Source organism: Pan paniscus, chromosome 2, assembly GCF_029289425.2.
Source record: "Pan paniscus chromosome 2, NHGRI_mPanPan1-v2.0_pri, whole genome shotgun sequence".
NCBI lineage: Eukaryota > Metazoa > Chordata > Mammalia > Primates > Hominidae > Pan > Pan paniscus.
In genome coordinates, this window is record NC_085926.1 from 33,467,500 (window position 1) to 33,481,118 (window position 13,619).

General features: G+C 38.3%; 1 protein-coding gene across 50 annotated transcripts in view; it reads right to left on the reverse strand.

The window, feature by feature from the left end:
* Positions 1-7,983: 7,983 nt before the first annotated feature.
* Positions 7,984-13,619, reverse strand: part of CLASP2 (cytoplasmic linker associated protein 2) — a 221,943-nt gene continuing 216,307 nt past the window's right edge. For all 50 annotated transcript variants that reach the window (XM_063602234.1, XM_055109628.2, XM_034956067.4 and 47 more), the window contains 2 exons: positions 13,394-13,510; positions 7,984-10,462 (listed from right to left, as the gene is read on the reverse strand). In XM_063602234.1, the coding sequence (XP_063458304.1) occupies positions 10,376-10,462; positions 13,394-13,510 (204 nt within the window). In that variant the 3' untranslated portion in view covers positions 7,984-10,375. The remainder of the gene's footprint in view (positions 10,463-13,393; positions 13,511-13,619) is intronic.

Sequence of the window (13,619 nt, forward strand, 5' to 3'; positions counted from 1 at the left end):
TGTATCCACTCATCAAGTAAATCCTCCTCTTTCTTTCCCCTGGAGACCTTCCTCCTAGAGTCAACTATACCCAGTTCTCATCTGGGCTGGCTACTCCTCCATCAGGATGTTGTATGATGTCTTCCTGAGACTCTCTTCACCATCCAGTCTTGAAGACAGACAAGCAAAGCGAGAAAGGACAATTGGGAAAGGATGATGTAATCAGAAGGATCAGCAGTCTCAGTGAGCTGCTGGAACACTGGGAATTGGAGGTGAGGGAGCTGCAACCACGGAGCTCTTGCTGCCCTGACCAGCCCTGCTTTAGGTTATTCAACATCTACCTCCAAGACAAATGTTGTTTGAGTTGCATTGTGAGGCCTCATTATATTAATGCTTCCAGTAAAAAAGAGGATATAGAAACTGCATCTTCTTCTTTAACAACTATGAATATTACTTTACTTGAGTACTTACCTAGGTCGCATATGTACAATTTTAGAAACTCAGTATTTTCATGCACCAGTCATTCAAAAGCAATTTTGAAATGCCATAGGATTTTTTTTAAGGTCTTAATGGACACTCATATTCACAAAGAGGGAAAAATCTTAAAAATGTTCATATAGAATAGCTAGGGCATTTATAGCACACACAGAGATTAAGTTTTCTATCTCTGGCCTCAGACAGTCTGGGTTTAAAGACTGGTTACACAACTTATAGGCTATAAGACCTTGGGCAAATCAGTTAACTTCTCTAAGTCTCAGTCTCTTCTTCTGTAAAGTAGGAATGATGATAAAATAATAATAATAATAACACCTGCCTTAAATATTCGAATTAAAAGAAGTAATGCATCTAATGTACTTGGTGCAAGACCACACAGGAAAGAACAATTAGTATAAAGCATTTATTACGTATTTTCTTGCTGAAATATAAAGCAGCAACAAAAGTCTGAATGTGAAAAGCCATAGGACAATTTTATTGTTTTTAGGGGATTTGGATATTCTTTTTTTTTTTTTTCTCGCTCTATTGGCCAGGCAAGAGTGCAGTGGCATGATCTCGGCTCACTGCAACCTCTGCCTCCCGGGTTCAAACAATTCTCCTGCCTCAGCCTCCCAAGTAGCTGGGATTACAGGCGTGTGCCACCACGCCTGGCTAATTTTTGTATTTTTAGTAGAGACAGGGTTTCACCATGTTGGCCAGGCTGGTCTCGAACTCCTGACCTCAGGTGATCTGCCCGCCTCAGCCTCCCAAAGTGCTGGGATTACAGGCATGAGCCACCCTGCCCACCCAGGATTTGGATATTCTAAAGGCTCACTGCACTAATTCATTCCTGTATTCGTTTATTAAATGATTATTAAGTACTTATTATGTTCCAAGTATTGTTCACAGTGCTGGAAACACATAAATGGTTAAAACAACAACAACAACAAATGCCTGTGTGGCATTACTCACAATAGCCAAGAGGTGGAAGCAATCCAAATATTCATCAATGGATGAATGGATAAAGAAAATGTGATAAATACATATAGTGGAACTGTTATGCAGCCTTAAAAAAGAAGGAATTCCTGTCATGTGCTACAATATGAATGAATCTTTGAAGAAATTATGGTTAAGTGAAATAAGCCAGTCCCAAAAGGATAAATACTATATGATTCTACTTATATGTAGTATCTAAAGTAGTCAAAAATCATGAAAACAAAGTTGAAAAGTGGTTGCCAAGGACTGAGGGAAGTGGGAAAGAGGAATCAGTGCTTTTTTTTTTTTTTTGAGATGGAGTCTTGCTCTGTCGTCCAGGCTGTAGTGCAGTGGCATGATCTTGGCTCCCTGTAAACCCCGCCTCCCAGATTCAAGCGATTCTCCTGCCTCAGCCTCCTGAGTAGCTGGGATTACAGGTGCGTGCCACCATGCCCAGCTAATTTTTGTATTTTTAGTAGAGACGGGGTTGCACCATGTTGGTCAGGCTGGTCTCGAACTCCTGACCTTGTGACCCGCCTGCTTCGGCCTCCCAAAATGCTGGGATTACAGGCATGAGCTACTGTGCCCGGCCGAATCAGTATTTTATGAAAGTATAGAGATTCAGTATTCTAAGATAAAAAAGTTCTAGAGATCTGTTGCAAAACAATGTAAATATACTTAACACTTGAACTTTACACTTAAAAATGGTTAAGATGACAAATTTAATGCTATGTATTTTTTATCACAATTAAAAAATAAAAGCGTGCAATTGGCAAATGAACTGCTGGGTTTACGATCGTTAAGGTGGAACAGTTCAGGGCCAGGCTGGGGAAATAACTGAGCTTGAAGGAAGGCAGCAGCAGTCAGGGACGTCAGCTGGATGGCTACCACCATCCATTAAGACTATAGTCCTCAAGGCCATCACTTGCAGATATCAGGCTATGCTCAAGAGACAGACATTATTTCAGTCATCACAACCAATCTTATATGATAAGTGCTATTGTTTTTGCAGTTCTGTAGATGAAAAACTCAATGTTTTCAGAGGTTAAGTAACTTGTCCAAGTGGTGGAAACAGTGATTTCCACTAGAGTAATTCCAATGCATAACCCATTCTCTTAACCACTCTGCTCTACCTCCCTTGGGGAGATAGGGAAATTTGTGGGCCAGATGCCAAGTCCTTGAAGCAACAGCAGAATGCAAGGGTGATAATGAGAGGGAGGTGGTAGATCTGCCTATGGTATGAAACTTAAAGGAGGTAGGGTTTAGATAAAATGGGTCTGATCATATGTGCCAAATTTAGAAAAACAAAGAGATCAGTGATGAAGTCAGAATCAGTGAAATTGACATTAGGAACAAGGTAAGCAGAGAGAAAGTGAGAGAGGAAGCAAAGACAGAAATCTCACAATTCCTGTGGGCAAACACTCTCAACACAGCTGCTTTTTAAAAAAGTTGCTTCAATTTGCCTACTGTGTTCATATGCATATAAAATCATCTATGTAGATATTCTATATATTCTGTCTCAACATCCTTACATATAATCATTAGGTTAGGTAGTAAACAGGGTTCTAATCACTTTTATATTTTGAACTCATTTAAGATTTTTTTAAAATTTTGTTTTTTTAGACAGGGTCTTGCTGTCACCAGAAGTGCAGTGGCTCAATCTTTGCTAACTGCAGCCTCAAACTCCTGGGCTCAAGTGATCCTACTGCCTCAGCCTCCCAAGCAGCTGGGACTACAGGCATGGTTTTTTTTTTTTTTTTTTTTGAGACCGAGCCTTACTCTGTCGTCCAGGCTGTAGTGCAGTAGCACAATCTCAGCTCACTGCAACCTCCGCTTCCAGGGGCTCAAGTGATTCTTGTACCCTAGCCTCCAGAGTAGCTGGGATTACAGGCCTGTGCCACGACACCTGGCTAATTTTTGCATTTTTAGTAGAGACAGGGTTTCACCATGTTGGCCAGGCTAGACTCAAACTCCTGACCTCAAGCAATCCTTCCACCTTGGCCTCCCAAAGTGGTGTGATTACAGGTGTGAGCCACTGCACCTGGCCTTGAACTCATTTTAATGACTATCAAGTTATTTTATTGTTTTTAACTGTGGAGAAATACATGTAACAAAATTTATCATCTTGTCATCTTACTCATTTTAATTTATCATCTTAATCATTGTTAAGTGTTTGGCTCAGCGGTACTAAGTGCATGCACAATGTTGTGCAACCATCATTGCTATCCGTCTCCAGAACTCTTATCATCCCAAACAGAAACCCTGTGCCTATGAAATACCTCCTCATTTCTCCCTGCCCCCAGCCCCTGGCAACCACCATCCTATTTTCTCACATCCAAGTACTAAATAGGCCCAAACCTGCTTAGCTTCTGAGATCTGACAGGACTGGGCCTGTTCAGGATGGTATGGCCATAGGCCACCATTTTTTTTTTCTGTTTTTATGACTTTGACTACTCTAGGTACTTCGTATAAGCATAAACATACAATATATGAATGACTATCTAATGTTTAATACTGCCCAGCCAACCCCAAAGTCGTTCACTGCTGCTAACCTGCTTGGAGTAAACCTCACTGTAAGGAAATTCTCTCACCTCTGGGGCCGAACATCAGTTTTTTGAAATAAAAATCACTTTTATGAGACCAAAATTTGAGGGACTAGCGTAGCATTAAACAGAAACTTCAAAATTGAATAAGCTATAGTAGAAAATGAGCAGTGACAGTTTGGCCTGAGTTGAGGATCAATGATTTGTGTTGAATATTTGACATGTGAGTTCATCATTAAAAATGAGAAAATTTATCCTAAAATCAATCAGCTAGAAGTGATCTCCAAATTGTTCACCTTTCTATTTATTAGTGTAAAAGAACTGATTCAGGCTGGGTGTGGTAGCTCATACCTGTAATCCCAGCACTTTGGGAGGCAGAGAACAGATCATCGCTTGAGGCCAGAAGTTGGAGGCCAGAAGTTGAAGGCCAGTCTGGGAAACATAGTGATACGCCGTCTCTACAAAAAATAAACATTAAAAAAAAATGAGCTGGACATGGTGGTGCGTGCCCATAGTCCTAGCTACTCAGGTTGCTGAGGTGGGAGGACTGCCGGAACCCAGGAGTTCAGGTTACAATGAACTGATTGTGCCACTGCACTCCAGCCTGTGTGACAAAGTGAGAACATATCTCTAGACAAAGTAAGAAATCAAAACTGATTCAGTGCTTTTAACCAGGGCAATATTAGGACCTATCTATGGGAATTCCTTTGCTTTAGGGCAAGGTTTCTCAACTTGTGCATTATTGACATTTGAGGCCAGATAATTTTTTGCTGTGGAGGGCTGTCCTGTGTATTGTAGGAGGTTTAGCACCTTCCTTGGCCTGTACCCACTAGATGCTAATAGTGCCTCCACATCCAAATTGAGATAATCAAAAATGTCTCCAGATATTGCCAAATGTCCTCTAGCAGGCAAAAGTTATTGCAGTTGAGAATCACTGCTTTAGGAAGATAGAGAAGAAAAAGCACATTTTTTGCTTTATTGATGTAATCTAACTTTGATTCTACATCTCCACTCTGACCTAAACTTTGATGAAAATTATTGTAAATGTGGCTTTAGACTAAAACTAGCAAAACTGTCAGGCAATCTCTTTTTGCATTCACTTCCAATAAATAATAGATTTACAGTTTCTTAAGGGGAAAAATACTGCCCCATGAGTCTGCCATTAACATTGAATGAATACAGGGAGACCAGAGCTGCACAAAGCATGCTGGTCAGCATGGTTTGCAAAAAGCAGCATCCCTGGGCGCTTTCCTACCCCGAGTAACAAGCCAGCCCCTCCCATACCACTCTAATTTCTGAGGACACATTAACACGTTTTTCCCATTACCAGATCCACAACTACATATTTATAGCATGCAGACTTTAGGGGTGTCAGATGCACAGCAGGTGCTCAAATATTTAATAAGTGAATGAAGGACATCAGAACCAGGTTAGTAGTAGAGGCCAATATGTAAAAAACTGGAGTCTAAACCATCTCACTTCTGAAGTTTTCAGATTATGTAAAATTGAAGTGTTTGAGATGTTTATTCTAATTGCATTATTCTGCTGAAGTCTTCAGTGGAATCCTTAGCTCACAGACTATACCATAGAATATATATCTTCTATGACTCCATCTTGGGCCATTCCCCACTATCTCATGTTCTAGTCAAACCAAGTTGTGTTTTAACAGTGGCCAGTTGGGGAGATACTATGTTCAGTTTGGAAATGGAAATTCAATAGTATAACTTTACAAGATGAGAAAAACTTTTGAAATACTAACCAATAAAAGAAAAGCTATATCCAAGTTTGCTTGCTTGCAAGGATGCACAGATTTTTTTTTTTCTTTTGTATTTTAGAGATGGGGTCTCACTATGTTGCCCAGGCTGGCTTCAAACTCCTGGGCTCAAGTGATCCTCTTGCCTCAGCCTTCTGAGTATCTGGGACCACAAGTATGTGCCACCACGCGTGGCTGTTTTTGTTGCAGATATTTTTAAAGAAGGGAGGGAGATTTTTTAAATTTATGAAAATAAACAGTGGTTTATAAAGTTCCAGTGACATGCCCTAATGCTTCTTGCCATTTTATACATCGCTGCCTTGCTACTTTTGCTTCCTTTCTCTGCTCACTCTATAACCCCCAATGTATCTCAGATACATTCTGCCTTTAGACTAGGTTTAAGCATCACCTCTTTTTCTAGGAAGCGTCTAATGATTACACCTTATTTGCAACTCCTCCAGCCCCAGCTCCTAGCTCCCATCATTGTACCCTTTGTTTACATCATAGCACTAACCACACTGTATTATAGTTATGTGCTTTACTGTGTTCTTGAAGGGAGGTACTCAGGTATCTGTTGCATGAATGAATGCAGGTAAATTTGAATACTGAAAATCGGGTCTGTATAAAGTAAAAAAATCTTGTTTCCCTGTTCTACTGTAGATTACCATTATAATAATAAACATTGCTATTTAAGCAACTACTGTCATCTTCAAATAAACAACGACTTTCTACACTTAGCAATTCCATATTAAAGTCATGTATAAAATTGCCTACTATGAAATAATTGTAGATTTGCCAAAGATGTAGCTATTTGTTATAAGAATATTCAGTGAATATTAACAACCCAAGTATTAATGCTGCACACATAGAATGGAACACTTTGCTCCATTAGAAGCTACCTTTTAGAACAAAGAATATATTCAAAAGTATTGTTAAGGGCCGGGCATGGTGGCTCACGCCTGTAATCTCAGCACTTTGGGAGGCCAAGGTGGGTGAATCATTTGAGGACAGAAGTTCAAGACCAGCCTGGCCAACATGGTGAGATCCTGTCTCTTCTAAAACAAAAATTAGCCAGGCGTGGTGGCATGCGCCTGTAATCCCAGCTACTCGGGAGGCTGAAGCAGAATTGCTTGAACCTGGGAGGCTGAGGTTGCAGTGAGCTGAGATTGCATCATTGCACTCCACCCTGCCTGGGAGACAGTGAGACTCCATCTCAAAAAACAAACCCCACCCCACAAAACCCCCAAAAGTATTGTTAAATAACATGCACAGAACAAAAGTATTCAAAATGTTAGTTAATTCTAATCCTGTCACTCTTCCAGTGAACAAAATTTAATGTTTCCTTAGAGTTTTCAGTATTACATCAAACTCATTATCTTAGTATTCTAAAAAATAGCAAGCAATACAGATTATCTTTAGTGGTGATATTAAAAATAATTTTTTTCTTCTTCAGTTTTTCATTATTTTCCAAATATCCTACAATAAAGATGGATAATTTTTTTAACTGATAGGTTTTCTTTCTTTTTTTTTTTTTTGAGATGGAGTCTTGCTCTGTCCCCCAGGCTGGAGTGCAGTGGTGTGATCTCGGCTCACTGCAAGCTCCACCTCCCAGGTTCACGCTGTTCTCCTGCCTCAGCCTCCCGAGTAGCTGGGATGACAGGCGCCCGTCACCTCGCCTGGTTAATTTTTTGTATTTTTAGTAGAGACAGTGTTTCACCATGTTAGCCAGGATGGTCTCGATCTCCTGACCTCGTGATCTGCCCGCCTCGGCCTCACAAAGTGCTGGGATTACAGGTGTGAGCCACTGCGCCCAGCCTTTCTCTTTTTTTTTTTCAACAACGGAATTCCAAACCTTTTATATAGCTGCAAAACTGTACTAATTGCAACAAAATGAATTAAACTAATACCAGAAGCAAAGATATAAAAAATTAAGTTTAAAAAGCCTCATGTATTATGGAGTAATATGCTAATTATCATTTCTATTTACTGTAAATGCTATTCTAATTGAGCAATTATAAGCTACATTTGAATTAACAAATAGACCTGGCCTTATCAATGATGTTATCAGTAAGATTCCAGTCTTTTACTGTAAGACATAACTTAATAATAAAAGTAATTTTGACTTAAAGTCTGTAAGAACAAAATATGAAGGAACACAGCAGATTAACTACAAAATTGAAGCCTCAGGTTCAAACCACGTGTTACTTGAAAATGTCAGAAGTATATTATAGATTTTGAAACCCAGAAGAAATAAACATGTTTTACAATCTGGAATATATAGTTTTAATTAGTTCTCAGCAGTGCAGTAAATGAACAACACTTATTAATAATTAATTTGGGAGAGAATAGCAGGAGGAAAAATATAAACAGTAGCTTTTTGTGACCATTTTTAAGTAGCTGACATCTCAGTATGTTTCTGGAATGAACAAATTAAGGGTGTATTGTATATAGTGATTTAAATAATCAGCTTTCTTATAGTCTTATCAACTGAGATTATAAAATTGTAAACACAATTTTTCCATGTTTACATCTACTAGCTTTCATTTGGACACATTAAACCATACTTTTCCGTTATGTAGTTAATTCATTTCTTGAGTGCCTGCCTGCCATTAGATGCCAGGTGCTTATCTAATTTTCCAGTTAGTTACTATTCAGCTTAAGTCACTCTACTTGGTTGTCAACAGTAGTTAAAGCAGTATCTTAAACCAGAGGTCAAAATTAAATCAATATTTTGATTCGAAATGATTACAAACATATCCAAAGGTCATAAAATGCTACTGAGAAGAGTTCAGTGTTTAAAATGCATTTTCTTCTTACAGATAAGCTGTAATATATACATGCGTATGTAGCTATATACCTTTGATTGTGGTAGCTACACCTGAAAAATCTTTTCTCCTCAGATGAACTTACAAAATTCAAGAGACCACCACTGATACAAGACCGTCTAAAGTTAAAATAAAACTGAGTGACTTGTTACACAGTGAGACAGAAAAACTGATATACATTATTAACTTTTTCAAGTAATGTTATGTACAGTTTTATTGCCAGTATATGCACAACGGTAAGCATAGAACTATAAATACACAATGTAATTAACAGTAGAAAACAAAATTGTTACAGGTAGAGGGAGAGGATATAGAGAAACTTTTCCTGCTGCTAGAACAGAAAGAAAGGAAGGGGAAAGCCTATGACAAATCATCCATTCAGTACTCTTGTCTTAAATTCTTTACATATATTTCTACATTTTTTTCAGTTAAACAAAGTACAGATAACTCTGCAACAATGGCAAACTGCTTCCCTAATAGCTATTTGCCTTTTCAATCAAATTCACTTTATATTAGGATTAAAAAAAAGTAAAGATGAGAAATCATTAGTATCCTGGTTCCAAATTATCTACTTTGGCCTTTCACCAAAACTGGTAATTTTTGAGTCGGCTGCACATGAAAAGAATGGGTGTAGCAAGAGGTGATTAAAAAAATTTGCTAAAAAGTAACAGAAAATCACCCTTTAAGTAGTTTTCCAAAAGACACTATAGGCAGCAGCTCAGTTAAAAGTATTAGCCCTGAAGAGGTAGAGAATTTGAGCCCATTATACAAAGACAGCCTTGGCACCATCTTCTCTCTCATCAGGATCAATATTTTCAAGTAAGACAATTTCATGGTAAAAGGAAACCAGGTTCCACCATTTAAAGAAAAGGTGCTGGTCACTCCCATGTCTCGATAATTTGTTTATTACGTGAGAAACAGAAGACGGTCAAGGACACACACGCACTTGATTTTTTTTGTCCGTTTCCATTATCAAGTTTATTCATAAGTGAATTTGATATTAATAAATACAAAAAAGCATCATTCACAACAAAGATATAAACAAACCAAAATAAACCCTGCAATAAAACCTTCTATTTCAGTAAGTATCAAGAAAAAACAGGCAGATGATTTGGTGCAGCTTTCTTAAGGGATCATAGAAGGGACATGGTTTTAAATAAAGATGGCAAGATCAATAACCAATAGACAATATCAGTTTTACAGAACTGGCTGATTCTGTAACATCTGTCTTTGAGGTTTTAGTTTTCAAACTATAGATCACCCCAAAGAAGTTGCAGCTAATGACATGTATCACCATCACACAAACGGAGTCCAGCTGTAGTTCAAATTAGTCCTGCTTTGTTTCACATCATTTAAATATTTCTAGCATAGGACATGATACGAAACAAAACTCAAAGTAGCAATAAAAATATTATTCTGCAGTTGAATAAAAGCAAAAATGTTTTAGACTGTTAAACTTTTAAAGCTTTAAGCATTCCTGTTTAACCAGCATTTAAAAAAATTTATACAATCATAACACTGGCAAAGGTTAATGGGAAGACAAAGTACAAACATGTGAAATGATGAATTAAATTAAAAATTACTTTGTGTCGATCAATTGATGTTAATACTGCTTCTTCCTGAATTTGGAATAACTATCATAAAAGTTACATGCAGACTGAGGATAGTCCTCTGTTACAGAAAATACAAAACGAAACGAAACAAAAAACTAAAACTGGGAAACAATAGTAAGTTTCAAAGGATGTGTTTGAGAATTTCCTTTCATTGATGAGGGTGGTCTATCTGTCCTTTCTTTTGAGAGACCTGGTTCGCTGTGATGAGCTTCACTAACTTTGTCCAGAAACATCAGTAGTGGGATCAGCTCCTCCAGAACCTGTTTGTGCACGTTTGATGTAAAGATTCAGTAGCTTCATCTGCAGATTCAAGCCAAATAAATGTCATTTGAGCAAGCTGCTCCAAATTATAAGATACTCATTAAAATATTATATACATATATGTGAGCTCTGAAAGATAGATTTTAGGCTGGGGGTTATGATAATGCCCAAGTTATTGTTGATAATTAGGAATAACAAATTATTTTTTTTTTGCCTAGCACATCTGAAAAAAATATAAAAAGTCAAAAAAGTTTCTAAGTCTTGAAAGTTGTTCATGACAGAGTATTTTATCATGTCTTTTCAAAATATATTGTAGGGATCACATATAAAACTTTTGATATGGTCTAGCTCTGTGTTCCCACTCAAATCTTATCTTGAATTGTAATCCCCATGTGTTGGGGGAGGGTCCTTGTGGGAGGTGACTGAATCATGGGGGCAGTTCCCCTGTGCTGCTCTAGTGATAGTGAGTTCTCACGAAATCTGATGGTTTTGTGAGGGGCTTTTGCCCACTTCCCTCTGCAGTTCTCCCATTCTTCTCCTTCCTGCCATCATGTGAAGAAGGACATGTTTGCTCACCCTTCTGCCATGACTGTAAGTTTCCTGAAGCCTCTCCAGCCATGCGGAACTGTGAGTCAATTAAATCTCTTTATGAATTACCCAGTCTAGGGCAGTTCTTTTTTTTTTTTGAGATGGAGTCTCACTCTGTCGCCCAGGCTGGAGTGTAGTGGCGCAATCTCAGCTCACTGCAAGCTCCACCTCCCAGGTTCACACCATTCTCCTGCCTCAGCCTCCCAAGTAGCTGGGACTACAGGCGCCTGCCACCACGCCTGGCTAATTTTTTATATTTTTAGTAGAGATGGGATTTCACCGTGTTAGCCAGGATGGTCTTGACCTCCTGACCTTGTGATCCACCCACCTCGGCATCCCAAAGTGCTGGGATTACAGGCGTGAGCCATCGTACCTGGCCTACGGCAGTTCTTTATAGCAGCATGAAAACAGACTAATATAACATTAAAGTAAACTCAGAAGTCACCATTAAAGCAATAATAACAAACAATTGAGTACTAGGTGTTACACGATATGCTGTTTTACATTATATCTTTATCTTCATATTTTATAGATGAGGAAATCACAATATAGAATGGTTAAGTTACTGCCTGAGGTCACAGGGGTGGGTAAGAAGTGGGCAAAAATAGGAATTCAGGTATTTGGGTTACAGGACCTAAGATCTTAGACCATGAAGCCACTGTCATCCTACCAAGAATGTTTTAAATATCTCTGTGTCATTCTGCAGTCTTTGTATGAGATCATGACTTTATGAAGTTTGTAATCAATAAATATACAATTCTGTGTTCTACTTTTTTTTTTTTGATACAGGGTCTTGCTCTGTTGCCTGGGCTGGAATGCAGTGGTGTGATCACGGCTCACTGCAGCCTGAACCTCCTGGGCTCAGGCAATCCTTTCACCTCAGCCTCCCAAGTAGCTGGGACCACAGGCACATGCAATCATGCTTGGCTATTTTTTTTTCTTTTTTTGTAGAGACAGGGTGTTCCTATGTTGACCAGGCTGGTCTTGAACTCCTGAGGTCAAGTGATCCTCCCACCTTGGCCTCCCAAGTGCTGTGGGAGCTACCACATCTGGCCTACTTGTTTCATCTAACGTTATTCCAAAATATTTTTTCCACCTACCTACTGTCTTCACATGTAACATTATTACTGGCTACCTACTGTTCTGATACAGTGCTGAATTTTAATTGTTTTGGAAGGTTTGCTTTTTAAACATTAACTCTTTGATCTAAGAGTTTTTAACCTGGTAGCCATGGGATTCAGGGGATCACAGAACCCTCTGAAACGACATGTAATTGTTTCCATTATGCATTTTTCTATTTTTTTAAAACTTTGTCTCTCATGGTTTTATCTGAATGCATTTTTCTTAAGATGAGAGTTTACCTAAGTCTCGAGGTGGTTTATAACCCGAGTTAAGAATTATAGTTAAATCTATCTATAACTTAATGTAAAGTGTGTTACCTAGGCTCATTTTCCATTATATGTATATTCTGCTTTTTTGCTATTAAAAGATAAATTTGACCACAGTAAGACAATCCTTAGGGTTTCAGAAATTCTTTAAGTGACGGTGAGTGCTTTCTGCTAAATGGTTCATAAGCCATGATTCAACAATCAGAAGTTATCTTCACCCTTGAGAACAAACTTCTAATTCAAAACAATTATTATCATTTTTATTATTAGAGACACGGTCTTCTCAGTATGTAGCCCAGGCTGGTCTCAAATTCCTGGTCTCAAGTGATCCTCCCACCTCAGCCTCCCAAAGTGATGGGATTACGGGTATGAACCACTTTGCCTGGCCACCTTAGTAGAATGAATTTTAAAGTACTGGTAGTAGCAATCAAATGAGAAAGGCAAGACTTAGTTATTTTTTTAAGTCTGAACAATGAATTAGAAAACTTTTATTTTAACACACCAAGTTAAAGTTGCACATTAATTTGGATAATAGAAAGAGAAGAACAAATATTTGATTATCATAGTTCTTAAGGGGAAAAATTTTTTAATGTGCAGATATTCTATATTTGGAGAGATATACAGTAATCCATTAATATATATAACCACAACAGTCTATTTATTCTTAATAAAACAGTGGTCAGGGGTAAAGATTTGGGTCTGGGATTTGGTAAGGAGTCAGCTGACTATTATAAATAACCAGAAGCTGCAGGCATTTTCTCTCACAGAAACCTACCAATCACCCCAACAAACTGCTGACTTCACCTGAGTGAACATCTAACAAATGTTAGAGTAGAAAAAGATAAAATACAAAACAGAAATAATAAGGGCAAGTTGGATGCTCAAAGCCTGACTTATTAAATGCCAAATAAAAAGCTTACTGTTACAGACATGTAACTAAGTTTTGAAAGATGTACTATGGCCACCATCTCTAAAACACAGCAGCACTACTTACTTTACTGCCAGTAAGTTGACTGAGATGTGGTTTTAGTTCATCACCAATTACCGCATGAACAGCCACCAGGCAGAAGACACAAGCTTTCCGAACACTGCTCTCTGAATTATCATAACCCTATGGAGAGAAGTCCACTGTTAGTACTCCAGGGGATCTGAGAAAACTACCTTTTTAACAGGGACAGAAGATGCAGCTGAAAGATGAAATCTCGAGCATACTAAGGAAA